Here is a 23,182-nt window from a genome sequence, read left to right on the forward strand (position 1 = left end):
AGTCATTTTAGTTGTGTAGCCACCATGTTCCTGCCTTGCTACCTGATTCAGAATGATTTCATTTTAAACGATGAAGGCCATGTTCAGCATGTTCCCGCTACTCAGCCGTGCTATGTTCCCAGTATTTTGTGTTCTCTTGTTTCCTATGTATTTCAAGGTCTAAAGCCGGTTTTGTTTTTCCTTGTTGCTCTCAGCAGCTATTGGCAGGAGACTGCCTCTTACCATTTCATGTCTTCACAGATCTTTCATCATTAACAAAGAAGTCTTGTAAAGTCTATTTTAATGTCCTGTGTGATTTTTCTCCCCTAAGTAGGCAGACATTTAACCTCATCTGTATGGATTTATGTTTATTAATATAAATTCTTCATATCAGTTCTGCTAGTGAGAGTGATTAGTAAAAGCTAACACTCCTGTATTTCACCTTGTACTAATTCATCCCAAATCAAAAAGTAATTTTCACTGCTGCAATATGCAGAGTGCGGCACAGGGAGGAAAAAAAGTATAATCCACCAAATATCTGCTAGGTTTTTAGCTTCTGTATATTCCTGCCATTCCTCTTAAGCATGGTGATGATTGCATCCCGCCTACAGCATGTTGTATTTGTCTAGTATAGGATTCATTACATGATGTCTGTCCCTTCCTTATTATTGGAATATCTCCAGTCTCGGTTTCCATTCGGACAGAGGATTAAAGAATGACGGGTCATTCATATTAGGCACATGTAAAGTATGCTAACATCCCTACCTTTTCTCCATGAACTGTTAGTTCTCAGACTTGCTTTATTTCTGTATTCTTATTCACAATTAAAACAGAACCAATATGCCACACGTTTTTATAAACAAAGTCATGGCTCCTTTTTTCATAACTAAGAAGTAAGTGATTATCCATTACTCCACTAAATGCCACAAAAAGGTTTTTCTTTCAAAATGTCTTTACTGCCCCAAGATAGTGTTAAAATAACTGTACACTCCAGGAAAGCAATGTTAAACCATCCCCAGCTGCATCTATTTGATGAGACATCTGTCTTTTCAGTCAAGAAAGAATCAGTCTCTCCTCTCTCATGTTTATACAACTTCTCCATTTATATCAGGAGACTCCTTTTGTAAAAAAAAATAAAATAAAATAAAATAAAATTCCCCTTGCTTCTTCATAGTTTCCATTTTTTCTCACTGTGTATATATTTATTATATACTAATCCATGTATATTACTCATTATAAACTTATATTAGTAAAGTAAATATCCTTAGTAGTCACATGTGCATCAGAAGAGAGAATTTGGCCTATAAATTCTTGTACTAGCTTTGCAGGGTTCTCCAAACTGCTTAATGTTAACAGGCACTAGAAGGGAGCATTATGACCATCTAGTGTGACCACCTGTATAACACAGGCCACAGAATTTACCCCAAATAATTCCTCTTTGAACCACAGCATCCCTTTTTAAAACAAATTGAATCTTGATTTAAAAGTTATTCCTACGAAGCAGTTTTGCAGCAGCTGAATCCCATGCAATTGTGCATCACTGCATAGGCTCTCACCAACAATAGGGAACAAGCCCACGTCACCACTATGGAACGAGCACAACACCAGCAACATTTTGCATAGAGAACTTGCTACAGAATCCAAGGCAATGGGCTAACGGACGGCATTCAAGCCTAACTTCCAAAGTTCTATGCTTTCTGGGGTTCATCACAATTCTGGCGGTTTGCGTGGAAGTGTGTCTATCTGTCTGTCTTTCAAGCCAGACATAACCTCTGTAGTCTGCTTTGCAGTATACAAAGCAATAAATGTCTGCAGAGACTGATTAATGGTCAAAGCAAAGCTAAAGCTTTTAATCAATCAAATTCTGTTTATTAAGGGACTATTACAAAGCCATAGGTTATTCTGATTACTCAGACATAGCTTCTGTAATATAAAAAAGAACAAAAATATATTTAACTGGTGAATGATTGAAAGCAGTATGTTGTGTCTCTCCGGCTCACTTTCCAGTTGCATCCCGATCAAGATGGGGGCTAGCATTAATAAATGGGAGCGGGTTTAAAAAGTGAACAGTTGTTCCAGGAGTGATCTGTGTGGAAAAGAAATTGTTGTTGGACACACAGAGACCAGCTTTCAAACATGGACTTCTTAATGGGACACGTTCATTGGAAAATGTAAAATCTGTAAAGGCTGATAAAGGAGCTTGGGTTGGCAACTTGAGTCTACAAGGTCAATACAGATTTAGATGCCATTTGCAAGATAACAAAGGTTTGAGTTTTCCAGGTTGGAATTGGTTAACATTCTCTTTGGGTATGACGGATACATTTTGAGTGCTTTCTAATACAGATACCTTCCCTGAACCACTTTCTTGATACGGTTGCAAAAAACAACAGGGTCCATCATCAAATTACTATTTGTTTTCCTCACCATTTGCCAAGAAGCTGTTAAGCTTTGTAATTTGAGAGCTAGGTTAAGATCCCAATATTTCACCCAAAAAGGGAGAGTTGGATTCTTTTTATGGACTGAAATTCAGTATTTACTAGTACAAAATTCAGCACAAAATAAAACACTGTACAACATAGTGTATGAAATACTAAAGAGGCACATAAAATTGCACACATCCATTCTGTTTGCATACAGTCATATCAATGAAGTTTGCATCACAGTGAAAATCTTAAGAATGATTTGATTTTGATCTATAGTCTCATCTGAACCAGAATGGAATACATTACACTCCACTTATAACAGACACGATTTAAAACAATCGGTTATACTGGGCAAAAACATATTTCCCCAAGGCAAACATAGTCACTTCAATATATTTTTCTCTGGTGAAAACACACAGAAACTCTAGGTATAATAACCTTCTGGGTTTTTATGGACATTACTAATGGACTGAAAAACAGGGAGAGCCGACAGAGGAAAACTGTTATAAATTAGATGTAGGAACTATGGTGATTTTATTTCCCTCAGCATAATTCCCTGCTAACTGTGTAAACTTTAGTTGAATAAATTCTCCATAGGCAAAGAGTGAATGTCATTTGAAACATTCAGAGCAACAACTGCCTCTGCTCTTTCCACCCAGCAGCGTCAGTGAGCAGGTAACAGATCTGCATTCTGCCTCTTACCTTTAGCATTTAGCTTCCTGAAATAAAGCACCCACTGTTTCTTTGACTTACAAACATAATGAAGGAAATGACTTGCCAGACACTCTTTTGAGTAGTATCTAATTGCTTGGGGAATTTCCACTTTGGTCTTCTAGGCTGAATACCAACCTCGGATCCAAGAATCTCAGAGCTAACATGGACTCCCACTGTAATCTTGGGCAAATTAGTTAAATCTCTTTGATTCGGCTCCTCCATATCTCCCATGGTTTGAACAGATTCATGGGAACATAAGAACATATGATCCAACATCATAACATTGGTCCATTTAGTCCAGTATCCTGTCTCCATCACTGACGATTAATCAGTACTGTATACATCAGAGGAAGATGCAAAAAGAACAGGAGTAGTTGTGGCACCTTAGAAACTAACCCATTTATTTGAGCATAAGCTTTCGTGAGCTACAGCTCACTTCATCAGATGCATTCAGTGGAAAATACAGTGGGGAGATTTTATATACACAGAGAACATGAAACAATGGGTGTTACCATACAGACTGTAACAAGAGTGATCAGGTAAGGTGAGCTATTACCAGCAGGAGAGCCGGGGGGGGGGGTGGGGTGGAGGGACCTTTTGTAGTGATAATCAAGGTGGGCCATTTTCAGCAGTTGACAAGAACGTGTGAGGAACAGTAGGGGGTGAAATAAACATGGGGAAATAGTTTTACTTTGTGTAATGACCCATCCACTCACCGTCTTTATTCAAGCCTAAGTTAACTGTATCCAGTTTGCAAATTAATTCCAATTCAGCAGTCTCTTTTTGGAGTCTGTTTTTGAAGTTTTTTTGTTGTAATATTGCCACTTTTAGGTCTGTAATCGAGTGACCAAAGAGACTGAAGTGTTCTCCGACTGGTTTTTGAATGTTATAATTCTTGACATCCGATTTGTGTCCATTTATTGTTTTACGTAGAGACTGTCCAGTTTGGCCAATGTACATGGCAGAGGGGCATTGCTGGCACATGATGGCATATATCACATTGGTAGATGCGCAGGTGAATGAGCCTCTGATAGTGTGGCCGATGTGATTAGGCCCTATGATGGTTTCCCCTGAATAGATATGTGGATACAGTTGGCAACGGGCTTTGTTGCAAGGATAGGTTCCTGGGTTAGTGTTTTTGGTGTGTGGTTGCTGGTGAGTATTTGCTTCAGGAAGATGCAAGAAACCCAAAACTGAACAATTACAGAATAACTTGCTCTTATGGGAAGTTTCTTCCTGACCATAAGCATAATGGTTGTTGTAGGCCCTGAAGCATGAGAATTTATATCCATGACACATTTTTACCCTAGCAACATGGGGACGGTCATTCACTGTGTTTGTACAATAGGCACTGACTAATTCTGACTGCAATATCCATGTTTCATAATAATATGGATGTTACATTATATGTTTAAAATGTTTAATTCATGTTTATAAAGTGTGTGATGCTAGCAAACCAGATGCCAGCTCTTGCCAAGACTGAAGGCACGAGCTAAGAACTAACAAACTCATAGCCGGAGACCGGGCCAGTTCACTTGTTTGTTAGGTATTAGTTTTATAAGAATGTATTTAGCGTTTAAACTCTATGAATTGCTTTTAAGTCGCTGCATGCATTAATCTCACTTGTAATGTCAGTATTCCAGGCTATAAGAAAATCTGTAAGTTTTGCCTTATAACTTTGAAAATGTTTGGTCTGACCTTATGAACCCAGACACGGGAATTGTCCTCCTCCCTAGAAGGGCCATCAAGGAACATTGCAATACAAAGGATTGGTTAATGGCCCTATCACACCTTGGAAATGCTACGTTCAAGGAAACTCATCCTTTGGGCTTGTAAGCTGAATGGAGGAAATAAAACAAAGTCACAGGAAAATTTTCCATCTCTGTGCTGCTAGAACTCTGACAGAACTAGAGACACCAAACTGAAGCCAGAGATCCTCAGGGGTTATCTCCTGGGTCCCCTCTAAAAGACACTTTAAATTGGCAGATCACTACAACTCTGTCACTCAGAGGATTTAGAGAACTCATTTGGTGAGAATATGTTCATTTGCTTTAACCTGGAAATAACTCATTTCTTTTTCCTACTTAAATAAACCTTTAGATAGTTTATTACAGGATTGGATACAGGCAATATCTTTGGTGTAAGATCTAGGTACCAACTGATCTGGGGTAAGTCTCTTGGGACTGGAAGCAACCTGAATATGGTGTGATTTTTTTGGTGTAAGCAACCATTTATCACTAAGTCTAGTGTCTGGGTGGCAAGATAGACTGGAGAGTCTAAGGGGACTGTCTGCGACTCCATGGGAAGAGTGTTATAGTGACCCAGGAGTTGACATGTGTTACTGGCTTGGCGAAATATAAATCAAAGAACACACCACCAATTTGGGTGTCTGCCCTGTTTTTGACAATCTGCCTTGAGGAAGGCACTCACAGTCGTGAGCCAGTCCAGACACCATGACAAAGTACTTAGAAGAAGAAAGGTGCTGGCATAAGATCTGTTATTCATTCACTTTGCATCTTTGTCACGGATAGTATGTTTCTGTCATCTTCTTCCTGCACCTTTTTAGACTTAAAAGTGAGGAGTAAAAATGTGTCTAAGTTGCCAGCGTGTATTGCAACTCCTCTTTTCCCTAGTGTTTAACACTCTCTCGGTAAGACACTTTCCAATTACCTTTGGGCCTTTCTATTCCCCAAGTCTGGCTCCTATTTCTCTGAGTTGTGTCTATGTGTAGCTCTTAACCAACATTAACAGTTAAAGGCATAGTAATAAATATACAGCACTAACCCTCATGTTGGTTAAGAGTGCCTGAAATCAAGTACTATGCAACTCAACAGTTCTCTGATAAAACTGAAATTCACTAATAAAACTGCTTGGAAAATTTCAAAAATTACAACATTTCACCCCAAAAAAACGGGGGGAAAGTTTCCACTAAAATTTTCACAAAAAGATTTTCTGTTTTCCAATCATTTCTATTCAAGACCAAGGAAGCGGATTCCAATTTTGAGAGGTATACAAAGAAAAACGTATTTTTGGTGGGTTAATTTTTTCCAGTTTTCTCCTTTGCTGTGCAATGGGAATGTGCCATGCCACAAGCAAGCAATCATTTAAGCTTGAAAATAAATAAACTACTACTAAGGAGAGAAAGGATAGCTGGTCTTGTTGTTAAAACACTGAATAGGGACTCAGACAATCTGGTTCCAAATCCTGGCTCTGCCATGCATTTCTAGCATGACCTTAGATTCATTGTTTCATAGATTCATAGATACTAAGGTCAGAAGGGACCATTATGATCATCTAGTCCTACCTCCTGCACAACGCAGGCCACAGAATCTCACCCACCCACTCCTGTGAAAAACCTCTCACCTATGTCTGAGCTATTGAAGTCCTCAAATCGTGGTTTAAAGACTTCAAGGAGAAGAGAATCCTCCAGCAAGTGACCCGTGCCCCATGCTACAGAGGAAGGTGAAAAACCTCCAATCTGCCCTGGAGGAAAATTCCTTCCCCAAATATAGCAATCAGCTAAACCCTGAGCATATGGGCAAGATTCACCAGCCAGATACCCAGGAAAGAATTTTCTGTAGTAACTCAGATCCCACCCCATCTAACATCCCGTCACAGGCCATTGGGCCTATTTACCATGAATATTTAAAGATCAATTAATTACCAAAATCATGTTATTCCATCATACCATCTCCTCCATAAACTTATCGAGTTTAATCTTAAAGCCAGATAGATCTTTTGCCCCCACTGCTTCCCTCGGAAGGGTATTCCAAAACTTCATTCCTCTGATGGTTAGAAACCTTTGTCTAATTTCAAGTCTAAACTTCCCAATGACCAGTTTATATCCATTTGTTCTTGTGTCCACATTGGTACTGAGCTTAAATAATTCCTCTCCCTCTCCGGTATTTATCCCTCTGATATATTTATAGAGAGCAATCATATCTCCCCTCAACTTTCTTTTAGTTAGGCTAAACAAGCCAAGCTCCTTGAGTCTCTTTCATAAGACAAGTTTTCCATTCCTCAGACCATCCTAGTAGCCCTTCTCTATATCTGTTCCAGTTTGAATTCCCTCTCAAACTGCACACAGTATTCCAGGTGAGGTCTCACCAGTGCCTTGTATAACAGTTCTAAAACCTCCTTATCTCTACTGGAAATACCTCTCCTGATGCATCCCAAGACCGCATTAGCTTTTTTCACAGCCATACCACATTGGCGGCTCATAGTCATCCTATGATCAACCAGTACTCCAAGGTCCTTCTCCTCCTCCGTTACTTCTAATTGATGCGTCCCCAGCTTATAACTAAAATTCTTGTTATTAATCCCTAAATGTATAACCTTACATTTCTCACTATTAAATTTCATCCTATTACTATTATTCCAGTTTACAAGGTCATCCAGATCCTCCTGTATGATATCCCGGTCCTTCTCTAAATTGGCAATACCTCCCAGCTTTGTATCATCCGCAAACTTTATTAGCACACTCCCACTTTTTGTGCCGAGCTCAGTAATAAAAAGATTAAATAAGATTGGTCCCAAAACTGATCCCTGAGGAACTCCACTGGTAACCTCCCTCCAGCCTGACAGTTCACCTTTCAGTAGGACCCGCTGTAGTCTCCCTGTTAACCAATTCCTTATCCACCTTTCAATTTTCATATTGATCCCCATCTTTTCCAATTTAACTAATAATTCCCCATGTGGTACGGTACCAAATGCCTTACTGAAATCTAGGTAAATTAGATCCACTGCGTTTCCTTTGTCTAAAAAATCTGTTACTTTCTCAAAGAAGGAGATCAGGTTTGCTTGGCACGATCTACGTTTTGTAAAACCATGTTGTATTTTGTCCCATTTACCATTGACTTCAATGTCCTTAACTACTTTCTCCTTCAAATTTTTTTCCAAGACCATGCATACTACAGATGTCAAACTAACAGGCCTGTAGTTACCCGGATCACTTTTTTTTTTTTTCAAAAAGCCTTGGGCAAGTCTACATGCCCTGCAGTTCAGACTACAGGGGCTGTAAATAGCACTGCATACCAAAGTGCTGCACTGTAACTCCCCCTAGTGGATGCTACAGGCACAAACTAAAAGGACTGCAGACTACAATCATGCAAACTAGGAACCTTTTAATTCAGAGCCACAGCATCTGCAAGGATTTACAACACAGCATTTTGGAGTGCACCACTATTCACACCCATGTAATCTGAACTGCAAGGCAGCGTGGACAAACTCTTAATCTGTGTGTCTCAGTTCCCCCATCTGTAAAAAATATGGGGATAACATTTCCCTACCGTGTGGGAGTGTTGTGAGGAGCAAAAAATAAATACTTTGGAGGTGCTCAGGGACTATGATAATACGTTCTATAAGAGGAAATGGATTAAAGCTACATCAAAGCAGTGGGAAATGCCAATTATAAATATTTCTCTAGCAAAATGGACGAGCATAGTCAATCATTCTGGCTAGCCTACAGGAGGTATAATGAGTAGAAGCAAAGTCACTTAAACTAGTCATAATCAATGACACATTTTATAAGAAAGTCATAGAAATATTAATGGCACAGACTTCAAAGTCAGCTTCCAGGTACCAAATCCTATTATACTCACAGATGCTTAAAGAACACTTATAATTTTCCCCCAAGCTGCAGGCCAAATCTTGAAGTCCTTTCTGAGGCAAACACCCACTGAAGTCAATGGATCTATACCTGGGATGCACTCAACCCCTGTTATTTGCTGGATTGTTTGAATACACAAAGTATTTTTTTTAAAAACACCTACCTTAATGTAAACTGATCTGCTAGGGAGTCACCGGAAAGGGACACATGAAAGGTTACTATGTCACCTTCCTTGACAGGGTTGAGTGGTAAGTGGATCATGACGTTCTCATCTAGCCTCAGTGAAGATTGTTTTAGTTTGTCTTGAGTTGGATAGACAATGATGCTACCAATCCTCTCCACAGGCGGCAAAGCCTCATGTGCATTATCTTGACCTGCGTGTATGTTGTTTTCCCATTTTGCATCCTCAGGAGAACACTCCCCATCTGCTGCATACATTTTATAGAAGAGCTCCACAGTAATGCCTTCCAACAAAGCTGCTGTTGGCTCACGCTCCGAAATCAATGGTGGAGGGGAGCTGAACCAGCTCGGCGCTAATTCCAGTTCTGCGACACATAATCCTAAATGACCTTTCAACCTACAGCTGGCCACAGCTTCTCTAGCCTCCAGGAAAGCAAACATCTTCACACAGGGCAATCTCTCTGCAGAATCATAGTCATCCCAGTCCTTTCCTGCGATATAGAACAAGGCTTGCACTTTAGGTCTGTTGGAATAGATTGAGCTGTCGATTATGTGTGATTTTAATTTCCAATTAAATGTGAATTCATTAGCGAAACCAAAAGGAGCAGAAGTCAGCATTAGGTCCTCAGGAACAACTTGTTCCACTGAAAAAGGTCCATAAGTTGCATTTACTACAGGTGGCTGCTTGGCTTTGTATATAAAGAATGACTCCACCCTAGCCTGCAAACTGGAGTTCCTCATGATATCTTGATTGGCTTCTTTGAGGAAGAAGGAAACATCAGCACTGGAGATGTGATAGCTCATGGGAAGATATACCGGCAGGTTTGAAAATCTCTGTGTGCTGTCCATGACTCCTCCTCGGCTTTCCACCACTGCAAACCAAAGGAAAAAGAAAAAGAAAACAAAAAAAGAATTCTAATATTTACTTAGCAATTTTTCTTCAGTTCCTCCCAGAAGAAATTATTTACTATACATAATTATTGTTAGTCACCTCTACAAAGCATTTACATATTGTCACCATGAAGGTAACACGGCACACTATTAGACCTAGCGTGCCAATACTTAACATTCCATTGTTCCTGTAGTGCCCCTTATAAAGTTTGCCATAAGGCCTTGATCCAAAGCCAACTGAAGTCAAGCGGGTTTTGGATCAGGCACTAGTAGCAGAGATAAGGCCAGGTTCTAGTTTGGGTTCTGCAAAACCACAGATACCTATGAATTTTGTGGGAGGTTTCAGTGGGACGGTCTCTCAGGTCCAGGGCAGCCCCAGACAGAGAGATGAAACCTGATCTTTTTGATCCAAAAACCAGATGTTTTGACATAAGTCCATTTCACAAAAACCTTCTAAAGAGTTTGGTTTTGTTCCAGTGAGGAAGGGAAAAAATTCAAAACCCTGAAAGTAGTCAGAAAACAGATTTGTCATCCTCCGCCCAGCTCGAATTCCATTTTTTCCTACCACAAAACATTCCGGGGCAGGGGGAGAGGGTGTCAATGAAGAGACTTAGATTACAAAGTCTTGGTTTGGGCCCATCTCTAATGAATAGTGAAGTATAGTCCAAATGGACTATAATACTAAAAGAAAAGGGGGGAAAAAATCACGTCTTCTAAACTAATATTTTTTATTTTATGGCAAAAGTCCAGTAAAAGCTGATCCTCTGGGAATCATACCAAAAACAAACAGAATCCAACTTATTAAATACAAAGCAGTTCCATAATGTGAAGAGATCGCAGGAACAATGACAGATTCTAAGGTCAAACCTCTTACAGTCTATATCTAAATCTCAGGGCGCAAATGTAACGTTTTGTCATTAGTGGTTACAGAAGATGCACAATGCTACAGCAACAATTACACCTGTTACATGCTAGATGACTCAGATACTGTCAGCTAAAATTTAGCACCTATAAAAGCTGTAATATTTAAGCTGCCTTTTCAAGTTGTGTATTTAACAAGGCTACATTTCTTGAAGATATGTTATAAGGCAAATCTCTTCATCTATTCGCCTTTGACTTGTTCTCTTTTAAAATTCCACTCATTTATTTTTGATTGCTTGATTTTTTTCTCTATTGCTTATTTAAATCCCTCCCCCAACTTATTATAGAATTTCTTCTTCTTTTTTTGCGATATATTTCAGTTTTTTTTAATGTGGTCACCTAACTGCTTTTTCCCTGAATGTACAAGAAAGTGTAAAAACATCATAACATGCATTAGCAAAACACAATATTCATGAAAAGCATCCCCCCTCCTGCTTTCATGCACACAGTTTAGCTGAGATACTCCCACCGTGAGTGCCATACATACACACATATATATCGGCTATGGGTTTAATTGTGGCTTTGCTACAAATTCCAGGTAAGGGGCAGTGAAGTTGCACTGCTCTGGAGCCATGTTGGGACTCAGAGGACACGTCTACACTGCAGTTGGGAGGTGCACCGGTAGCACGCCTCGGCATAGCCAAGCTTTGATCAAACTAGCTCCTAAAAATAGCAGCGGGCCACCATGGCAGAGGAAACAGCATGGGCTAGCCACCCAAAAGTGCAGCATCTCCCCCGTCCCCGCCCTCAACCCTAAGTACATACTCGTGTGGCTGTGTTGCTATTTTGAATGAGCTCAGTTATGCCGGCATGTGCTGCAATTACACTTCCCACTCGCAGAGTGGACATTTTGAGTCACAAGCTGGTTCCTGGTTCCTCCCTTGCTCCTGGGACGAAGGGATCTGTACTAACCGTACACACAGAACAGATTATGTCCCACGGTAAAACCAGCATATCCCCTCCCAGCTCCATGCATGATGCACAAGAAGGGAAGCCCACGCCAGAGAGTGAGGAGACCCTGACAACCCCTGTGAGGGAGCATAGCCAGGGTCACAGTCTAGCTCTTCCAGTGTCAGTCACTCTCGGGACGAGAAGAGGCATGTTAATCACTTCACTTCTGCATTTCTCTTCATCCAGGGGTGAACCAAGGGGAAGCTGAGGAGCGCCCTGAAGCATGCAGTGGTTGGAGAAAATAATCTTCTATGGGAAGTCATAGGCTAGACTGGGTGCAAAAGCAACTGTGGGAGATGACAGGACTTGGAGGGATTCTAATGTAGCGTGAGATGGAACCCGGAGGGAGGCAGAAAAGGAGAAGTAGCCAACCCAAGGAGAAGCAACATGGGGTCACGTGTAGAAGCTGCCTATGTGCTGGCTAGCCTAAGAGAGGACCTGCAGGTGTCTGTCGGTCATGCCAGGGGGTGGGATAGCAAGGCAGCCATCAGAAGGTGGGGGAGTAATGCCCAGGGCAGTCTGGTGGGCACAGGGAACCCGCAGAGCCAACTAAGACGACGGTTCAGCGAAAACAACAGGAGATCAAGCAGTAGCAACAGTGGGGCCCTACGATTGCTATAGAATTGGGGAGCACAAAACATTGCAGGGCCCGTTGGTGCTCCTTGGGTTGACCCAGCCCCGACTACCACAGTATCCATACTGTCACTCCTTTGCCGAATGAGAAAGCCCTTCGGTGATCATGCCGCAGGATTTGACATGTCTTATTTATAGCAGGGAAATTAAAAAAACCAAAACCATTCAAAATGGTGGGTAGCTCCAAAGCCTATTCTAGTCACCAAGCAATGCTGTAGCAGCTCCATTTCTGTGCTGCTGTTTATGGAGTACCCTGACCCAGCAAGACCGGCCATGGCAGGGACTGAGATTACAGATTTCAGTAGTTGCAAGTGAACTTTGTTCTTGTGAGAGCAGAGAGGTAGGGTGGTTTGTTTCTTTGCTGAAAAGTCAAATTTCAGACAAGTGCCTTTGACGAACTAATTGTAGATACATCTAGCTGCATCTGAAGGCACGGCTTTTCCAAAGTCTCATTCATCATAAAATAATCCAGCTACACTAATAAGCAAAGGACATACAGCAGCCAGGTATCCTCTGATTTCCAACAGAGATGTTAAACTTTGCCTTTTCCCAAGACAAACCTGATTCTTGGGGAGATTTAGATACTGGCGCAATTCTAGGAACTAAAGAGAAATTGGGAAAGGATGTGAGGCTTAAATATATTAGCATTTACATTATAGCAAGTTTTATCACCTTTTTACGCAGATGTTTTATTTCTCTCAAATACTGATTTACAGGAACTTTAAAAGGTATGTCTCTCCCCTTCACTGATTTCATTATAGTAGTGGCAGTCAGTGCATCTTTTGACACCTTGGTGTGAAGCCGAGGATTCTATCCTGCTATAATTCAAATAAAATGAGACAATTTTTGTCTGAAAGCTTATACGGGAAACCATAAACACCAGTAGACACAGCTAGGTTTTGTCCCAGAACCAGCCTGAAACAAAATATGATATCTGAATTGAGCAGCATTTTATGATGCTGTCTGAACACCTAAAAAGAAATACTTCATACCACAACGGGCCACCACCCCTCCGTTTTAATTCCAAGATTCAACACTGTAGCATCAATCACTTTACAGTAGCAGTCAGCTTTAGGAGTTGCGACAAAACAACTATTAAATCGCCTGTTCTTTAAACGACAGCTTCAGTAAGAGCAGGAGAGAAGAACGTTATTTGGTCCCATTTAAAGTAATAAAACAAAGAAGAGCAATGGTGGGAGAGAACTAGCAGAGCAGCAGGGAACTTCCCCGGAGCATGGTGCTATTTCAAAGCCATAGTCACGTCACTGTGGTACTAACAGAAGGGGAGGGGAAAGGAAAAAAAGAAATGCATATAAACAACACACACAAGCATTCGGGCAAAATCAAAAGTGACCTGTGATTTTGGGTGCCCAATTTGAGATGCCTTAAAAGGGATTGATTTTCTTCCATTGGCAGGGCACAGGGGCTGGAACAATTTGTATAGTGGGGGTGCTGAGAGCCATTGAACCAAACTGAAAAACCCTGTATAGAATGGAAACCACTTCCAGTCGGGGGGTGCAGCAGCACCCCTAGTTCCAGCCCCTCTGGATCAGGTGCTCAGCAATTTCTGGACATCAAGCCCCTTTACCGTGTTTCAAGTTGGTCTCTCAAAAAAAGAGACGCCCCAAGTGACTAGTCACCTATGAAAATCTTGGCCCTTCATTTTTGTGACAACATTCTGCTCTTCAGTGTAAGGAAGTAGCATTTGCCCTGTCCCTTCAGATTGCTAGACCACGAGGCAGGGTACAATGTGGCAAAGATGAATACCTGACTCATCAGAGGAAGCTTGCAAAAAAAAAAAAAAATTAATGCTTGTAATCACTTTCCTAACTGTGCCTGGGGAAGAGGTTTCCTTCATGACTCTTATCATGGTCAGCTTACGCCTTTAAAAAAGGAGATTTGCTCTCTCTTCTTTGCACGTTGTTAGTTTTTAAATTATCCAGACTATTTTTTTTAATCCAGCTATGGCACTTGACCCTGAACCAATGCCATAATGAAACACAGCACATGACAGTAAAAACACAAGCAAATCCATAGCTGAACATCATAGTAAGCAATGAGAATCAGTCTTTCCTCTAACTCAAGGTTTCATCAAAGGAAGATCATGCAGGCTGAGGGTAAGATATTAAAATGAAGCTCCCAAGCAGACTAAAGATGCCAATGAAATTCACAGAGTATTTCAGAGACTTTTAATATAATATTCTAATTAGCAGGCAAAACAACCACTGTAACATAAGTAAGATCATGGCAGCTGAATGTCAGCATTGTAAATCACTGAATCTAAGTTGTTTTGAAAAGAGTCTGTCAAAACACATTTCTCCTTAGAATAAAACAAAAAAGGCCTCATTACAGATGTGAATTCTCACCCAAACCCTCTGGTAGCTGAATGGAAACCTGCCAGAAATTGAGCTCTGACCTTGTAAGCAATGCCCTCGTAGATATGGAAGAGATACTGGGGAAAATGCTGAAATATTTAGCTTTGTAAGTGTTACTATCTTGAAAGCAAATAGAAGGCCCAATCCTGTATCCATGAAGTCAGTGGGAGCTTTGCCTTTCAATTCAAAAGTGAGTAGGATCAGGTGTTTGAGACCGTTAAGCTACTCTGCTACATGAAAGAGGAATAACTTCAAGTAATACTTGCTGGCACTGCATTAGGATGTGGTCAATGGCTCACCTGGTTTTCTGGAAGATTAGGGGCTTGTCTATACACAGGGAAATTGACCAATATAGCGATTCCAGAGTAACTCTCCTTGTCGACACTATTCCTCAAAAAGAGTGACTTTGCTCTGGAATAACAGTGACTATACTGCAGAATGAATTACTGTGCTTTGGAAGTGAAATAATTATTCTGGAATATAGTCACTTTTATTGTGGAAGAGAGCGTCCACACAGTGGAGGTATTCCAGAATAGCTAAATTACATCAGAATTGTACTTCCGAAATAGCTATACTGGCAATTCCCCCCATGTAGACAAAGCCTAAGACTCAACACGTTTTAGGCCTGATTGTTGCCACAAAGCCATAGTTCTGCAGTGGGGGTATGCAAGACAATCTGCCACACTGGGAATTTATAACAGCATTGTGCATGAATCTCTGGTTCCACTAAAACATAAGAATGGCCATCCTGGGTCAGACCAAAGGTCCATCTAGCTTAGTATCCTGTCTTCAGACAGTGGCCAATGCCAGGTGCCCCAGAGACAAGGAACAGAACCGGTAATCATCAAGTGATCCATCCCCTGTCGCTCATTCCCAGCTTCTGGCAAACAGAAGCTAGGGACACCATCCCTGCCCATCCTGGCTAATAGCCATGGAAGGACATATCCTTCATGAACTTATCTGGTTCTTTTTTGAACCCTATTATAATCTGGTCAGTGTGGCTCATTCCATCCCTTGTCACTCATTCCCAGCTTCTGGCAAACAGAGGCTAGGGACACCATCCCTGCCCAACCACCTACTTCAACTGTCTAGTGTACAGACAGGGGGACACAGACATGCCCCCCCTCTTCTGAGAGGACAGCACTGCTATTGACACTAGGTAGGAGCGCTCCCCCAGAGAGTGACTACTTCCTGTGAAAGATACACTGCTGGGTGGAAGGCTTCTTTGGATGTCTCCCATAGCCACACTGGGCTGGTCACAATCTAGCCCTTAATTTCTAATTAATTTGCTTTTTTCTCCTCAAACTATTAAATGTTTAGTATATTCCCATGTGCCTATAGCACAATACCTAAAATAGCAGCCGTATTTAGCAGGTTATTTCATTAGCGGTTATTTCATTGACAGCCACATCTTGACATGAATTTACAGCGGTCTAGTCATGAAATTTTGTGCACACATGGACATAGAATCAAACAGTACTTTTTCACCAACTATTTTTATGATGCTTGTGAGAGTCGAGTGCCTAACTAAAATAATATAACCATTGAGCACTGGCAGCCATCTTGTGCTCCAAAATTCAAGCTTTCATTTAAAAAAAAAAAAAAAAGTCATCATGGTTGAGAAGATATTCCAGAACTCAACCAAACATAAATCTGGTATCGGCCTGAGTCTGCATACTACCTATTCAATCAGTCATTGAAGGGTGCGTATGAAAACATACTAGAAACATTTAGAAAGCCAGTATAGTAATAGAGCTTAGGGGTGTGGCAAAAGCCCTCGTGTAATGCAGTTATACTGGCATGAAAGTGTTTTTACCAGCATGGTTTATTCCACTAAGCAGCTAGTTTAGCCTATAATGGCAAAAGCACATTTTTGCCAGTATAACGGCGTTCACACTAGGAGAGTTTGCTGATATAGGTATACCGCCAAACCTTTTCTAGAGTACACCGGGTCTAAACGAATGAGGTGTAAATTATTCCCACTCCCCTCAATTGGGAGTTCACACTATTAATTATTTCACTGCTGATCAAAGCACGAAAGAAGAGGAATGACTGTAGTGTGAGGATCTGCATAACCCACTGTAAGCAGAGACATCCTTGAGTGAGAAGAGTTTAGGCTGTGCAAGTGTAACACCAACAGGCCCCGGTTGTCGGTATCGAACCTGGGACCTCTAGAGCTCAGTGTACGAGTGTCTACCACATGAGCTAAAGGCACATGGCTTTTAGCTAAGGCGGTGGCAGAATCATTAAATCTCTAAGTGGTCTCGGTGCCACTAGAGGGAGACAGAGCACCATGCCCAGAAGGTGTGTGGGTTACATAAGGATTTAAGGAGCTTGGGAGCATACCGACAACTTGTCTTTCCCTCTTCCACCCCCCACATGATTCATACATGCAATACAATAGACATGAGAGATTTGACGGCGGGATTCTTGTCATTTTACTCTGCAGAGTTCCTGCGACTTATCCGAATGGTTTTCTGAAAGTTTCTTTTCCTTTCCGCTAGCATCCTTCCCTCAAAAGGTACAACCTGCATCGCTCGGGCCACATCTACACTCTGGGGACAGCAGCATAGCGATGGTGCCGTAGCTATACCAGCATAGCTCCACACCGTAGACACAACCCACAGCGACAGAAGAGGTGTTTCCAATCTCTGTAGGAATGCCACCTCTCCAAGTCATGGTAGCTAGGGCAACAGAAGCATTCTTCAATCTATCTAGCGGTGTCTAAACCAAGGATTAGGTTGGCATAGCCACAGCACTCTGGAGTGTCGATTTTTCACACCTCTGACAGCCAGAGCTATAGTGACCTACATTTTAAGAATAGACCAACCCTCACTCAAAAATCAATCTGAAACTGTTGCGTATTTGAATCAGCTCCACAGCAAAATACATGGGCACTAGAGAGAGAAAAAAATCTTAAAACATCAAACTAATACAATAATTCCTTCCACTTCTGATTGAGTAACTTTTGGGAGAAGTTATACTGAAAGTTTCCAAGAGATAGCTAGGAAAGGCTTGCAGACCTTCATTACACTGAATTAAAACCAGTCCAGTAGCACCCACCGTATAAACCATCAGGGGGTGGGGGGGAACAGAAGCTGTAGGATCCCTATTCAGCCCTCCTAACTCCCACTAGTTTCAACTGGAGTTTGATAGGATAGAAATAATTGAACAGGGCTCTAAAGCATTATGCAATGATTACTTTGGATATTGGCTCAGGTCTTGATTTTGGCATTGCAAAATGTTGCTAGTCGGGTGTTTGCGCTACAAAACCAAGGCAACAAAGGGGCCGGGGACAAAAAAAACAAATCCATTTTATCCAAACACCGAAAATTGCAGTCAGTTTAAAATAGCTGGTTATGATTTTGGCCTGTATCTACTGTGTCTATCTTTACAAGGTCAGTCAGCCGCTATTACCCATATTTCAGTGCCAAAAATCTGGGCAGTCTGTTTTACCAGTCTCACTTTCTCCATCTTAGCTTTTGTTCTTACGTTGCACGCGTATCTTTGCTGAATGTGCCTATGGCATGAAAAAATACAAGAAATCAACATCTGTGTCCTTAGAAATATTTTGTCTATTGAGCTTTTTCCAAGTGCAAAATCCAACAGTCACGCAGGCAGATGAAACCTTCAGCCCACCCACCTGTTTAGTAAAGAGAGTTTAATTATCATTTCTAGCACCACACTACCTATCGTGCCTGCATTGCTTAGCCAAAACACAAAGTTGGGCCGGGAAGTTTCCGAGCTGGTGTTCACTGTTAGTATGCAGATAGCACATTTGGCACCATCACCCATACTGATAGACATGTGCATCGAGCAAGGCCATCTACAGATTGTAATAAAACTCTACCGTTTGAAAGACTGCCTATAAATCTTATTAAAGTAATCCCCTCCCTGAACCCAGATTATTACATTCACCTTTATGGTAGAATAAAAATTAATTTTCGCAGCTATAATAAGTGCATGATAAGAAGGCATCACTTGAGACTAAATAAAGATTATAATTAACTCCAACTGAATAAATCTAAATTTCACTTGGGCTAGCAATTTGCTTTCATATGCACCCTTCAATGACTGATTGAATAGGTACGGCGGGATTAGCGTCCCATGCCAGTTCCGCCATTGTTGGCAGGATTACATTTGGCGTCTGGAGAAGCAAGGCACAGCTGTAATCCAATACCCAAAAGGCCCAAAGATTAACTCAGGTTCTCTACCAATTAAAAAAGTTTGGAGAACGAGAAGGAAACAAGGCACATGATTCATATTAGTCCAGTTTAGGAAGGGCAGAGAACACTGGACTCAGGGAAAGGTAAGGAAACTGCTCATTCTGTCCTCTAGCTCAGTGCTACTCAAAGTGGTGGTCCGCGGACCGATGCTGGTCCACGAGCCATTGGCTGCTGGTCTGCGCACACGCTGGAAAAAAAAATTGCCGGTCCCCCACATCGGATACCTTGAGAAGCACTGCTCTAGCTCACTGCTTCATTATTCTGCATTTGCGTATGCATCATCTAGGAAGATACTAGTCTACAACTTGATTAGTTGGGGAGAGGAGTTTCTATTGTTTTTTCACACACACACACACACACACACACACCCCCCTCACCAGCAGATAAATTGCAGAGCTATGCAATAAATAATGTTATTGTGAACATTCAGCTGATTCCCCCACAAAGATGTAAGGCTTGTCTACATGGGAAAATTTATTTTTTAAGTCAACCAGCCCCAGAAACGTAGAATTCCCTCCCAAATGTGGAATTCCCTGTCAAAATTAACCCTATCCAAACTTAACCCCACCCAAGCCAAAGACAGACAAGATTCAGTCTGACATCAGGAGATTTTCTGAACCTAAGTTTGTCACACTTGCAAAGTTGGATACATAGCATCCCTGCAAGGCTAGAAATGGGAGCTTTATTCCACTTGGATGGAGAGATTCCCCCTTTCCTATATAACGGTGCACTCGCTTCAAGCTCTGGAAGAGCCTGAGATCCTGGCCACTAAGCCAGTGACATTTGTAAGTGTAAGAAATCAATTCTAAGTTATTTTTGAGGTTTTATGGCTCCCCGGGAGCCCTGTACGGTGGGGAACATAGTAACTAGGGCCCCTGTTTTATTGGCCAAGTGATACAAAAAAATAGACCCAGTAAAAAAATGGTTTAAAGCTCTTTAAAACATTCATAAAATAGCTTTTCCTGAAACATGTGGGGCTGGTTTCACTATCTGTGAGTTGTGCATGGCACCCATCCCAAACACATGCTGATGAAACTTTTATACCATCACATATTCCACTTAAGAAGCTCACGTATTTTTTTATCCAAAGAGTTTTTCTTGTTATAAACATTGATTCAAAACCCATTCCACAGAAGTAGTTGAACCAGCAAATGTAAATGATGTTCAACGATTATTTTTACTTGTATAGAGGTGGCACCTAGTAGCCCCAGTCATGGCCCAAGACCCCATTGTGCTAGATGCTGTACAAACACTGGTTTTCTTCCTAGCCACTGCTAGTAAGGCAGGTCGTTTTTTTATCTAAACACCAGCTGATACCCCCCAAGGTCTGCAGCCTTCCTTTCCGAATCTAATAGGTCAAAACCAACAAAATCCCATTAAAATGAAAGTGGCCTTTTCAATGCACGAGTGATGTGGGAGTGAGGCACACGGTAAGTAGCAGAGGTGACTTTTTAATAAAGGGACGGCGATAAGCGTGGTCAGAGAGGCCTGTTTGAAAATTAGAAACACTCTCTCTTTCCCCAAAACAGCCAGGCAGAAATGAACTGAGGCAGTTAGATTATTACGGTCCTTTTGCATTTTTTCACTATCCCTCTTTAATTCCTCCCTCCACTGACAAATGCAAGGGAGCTATTTTGAGAGCTAAGGCTTTCGAGCTCCACACACTGGGTTTATCCCTGCATTACTGGAACACAGGTTTCTTCAATATCGCATACTACCGCAGAAGCCACTCAAGGTGCAAATAACTGGAGAAAGCTGCTTTCCTGGCACAATACTGTTTCCCTGAGAGTTCTGTTGCTTTAATGGGACTATGAGGGTTGCTCAAGCCGCTTTGTTGGGATGATCGCTGGCCTACTTGCCATTTCAGTTACAATGAGGAGGTGTTGATATGGTGGTTAAAAAGTCACAGACTGCTTCTGGCTAGTGTTCGCAGCTTACCTCATAGGAGAGCAACCAGGAAATTACCCTGTCAATTACAATTAGAATTGTTAACATAGTGGTGAAAGGTCACCAATTCATCTGTTGAATCAACTGAACTACAGAGATATTATAAATTAAATAGCATTTAAAATAAACTGGATTAAGGGCTAGACTGTACCCTGGTACCTGGAGAGGAGAAAGGACAAAAAGGATCACACACACTTTTTGCACCTTGCACAGCAGCGAGACATAGTCACATTCCCCACCTTCCATGAAGTGCAAGTACCCCAAAGGGCTGAGGAACAAGCAGAGCAATGGCCCCGCTCCATGCAGCAAGCTGGCATAGGTGATGGAGTGTGCAGAGAAGGCTTTGCTTTACCCCGGGAAGGACTACAGCTGCACCCACTGAGCTTCAGAAAGCACAAGCAGAACTGCATAGCTCCAAACCTCCCTCAGTCGAAAGAGCACCACTGAGCCTTCAAATGGGACAGCCACTTGTTGGGGGTGAGTATTACGGCTTAGCTCCACAGTTGTGCACAGCAGCTTAGAGGCATGCAAGAAAACAGCATCCTTGTTGCAAACTGGTTTACTCTGGTGGCTCAGCAAGCCAGTACTCTTGGCCCCCCCCCCACTCCCTGCTCGCTGATGACTGCATCTTGTGCTGCAGAATTTAATCTTTCATTTAAAAATAGAGTAATAAAAAAGCACTAGACCTTATAATTAACACTGTAGAGCAGGCATAAAGTGATGCAATGAAATCTGCTTCAGTTTGCAGAGAGCCTGAAACAGGAATGGAGAGAGGTGTGAACTCCTCTCATGTGTCTCACAGGATGTTAACTCTGGAGTGTAATGATTACAATTTAAGTTTCACAGCTGATCATAGGGTGCCAGAAAGAAGAGAGAGAGTCTTATTATGAAGATCTTCACAATCAACTGCAAGCACAATATCATTTTGGCAGCAAGAGTGGGCAGTTAGTTTTGTGGGCAGAGCCTGGTAGAGCATCACCCCTTATTTTCGGTCCATGTGACTCCTGGAGTTTACAGTTTCAAACTGACAAAGTCCAAGGGATGGAGCGAAGATATGCAGCCTGAAGTCAGGGTGACTGAGGACTAATTACATCTGGCATGAGTCTAATAGCTTTTTCCCATTAAAATGAGAACATCTTGCATAGTAATGTGAGCTCGGAGGAGTATGAGGGGGAGGTGCCAGAACAGGGGTGGACAGATAGTAAGCTGAGGAAGGCATCAAAAGGACTGAAGGAGGAGAGCAATATTGCTTGATACAGTAGAGGCTAGAGGCTGTTCCAAGTCCAGCAAGAGGCCATCAAGAAATGCAAGGACACAAGAGCACAGGAGAGTTTCCAAGAGGCCAGCACAGTTGGCTGTGGGTAGCTTGCCACAACGTACATAGTAATATATTACAAATGTGAATCTATGGAGGCATCTTGATGACCTGTTTTTACTCTACTGCATTAATGCTGCACTTCAGTATCCACTTGTTCCCAAATTCTAGCATTGCCCAGTACAACCTCCAGGAACAACACATTTTTGTGAAAGGGATAGTCACAGTGCAAAAGTCAAAAAGTTCTACACAGCAAATCCTTAGTACATGATCCTCTAGCAAATGACAGAAATTGCTCAAAACAGGCTTCATGGGTCAATCTTAAAATGCATAAGGTTTCGCACTGACGCAGCAGCTGTCACCCAAGGATCTCATAGTACTTTACAAACAAGAATTAGTTAAGGCTCACAACTCTCCTCTGCTACCTGTATTTTTATGTCCATTTTACACACGAGTAAACTGAGGGATAGAGATTAATGGTGGGATTTTCAAAAGTCCCTGCAGCCCAGATTTTTAAAAGGTATTTATGCGTTGTGGTGCTCAGTGTCGCAATGTCTAACTGATTTCGGATACTAAATATCATTTTTAAAGGGATTTGGACTCTTAAGTGCTCCGCAGTGCCTAAATACCTTTAAAAATCTGTGCTGTAGGGATGTATGTGCACAAATCCCATGGACAGCTAATGGGTTTTGCCCTCCTAAGTCACTTAGGCCCAGATCCTCAAAGGTATCTGATTTCAATGGGAGTCAGGCACTTAAATGCCTTTGAGGATTTGGGCCAAAAGCATCTGTGAAAATCCCACACTCAGTGACTTGCCCAAGTTGCTGAGGAAGTCAGTGGCAGAGCTCAGAACAGAACCTAGGAGCCCTGACACACAACACTGCTCCAACCACTAAACTATACTCTGCACCAGTGTTTCTCATTTAGCCAACTTTTACTGTGCAGCACTGATGAACAAACTCTCCTGAATTCCAACAAGTTATCGCTTCTATCTGCCATTATTTCAGAGTGCTGTTCTT

At 41.7% G+C, this 23,182-nt stretch overlaps 1 protein-coding gene across 1 annotated transcript in view; it reads right to left on the reverse strand.

The window, feature by feature from the left end:
• The window catches only part of TMEM132B (transmembrane protein 132B), a 360,998-nt gene that overhangs the window by 240,009 nt on the left and 97,807 nt on the right, over positions 1–23,182 (reverse strand). Inside the window, exon 2 of the mRNA XM_084648700.1 lies at positions 8,888–9,776. Coding sequence (XP_084504826.1) covers positions 8,888–9,776 — 889 coding nt within the window. The remainder of the gene's footprint in view (positions 1–8,887; positions 9,777–23,182) is intronic.

Source organism: Lepidochelys olivacea (genome assembly GCF_965140295.1).
Source record: "Lepidochelys olivacea isolate rLepOli2 genome assembly, chromosome: 15".
NCBI lineage: Eukaryota > Metazoa > Chordata > Testudines > Cheloniidae > Lepidochelys > Lepidochelys olivacea.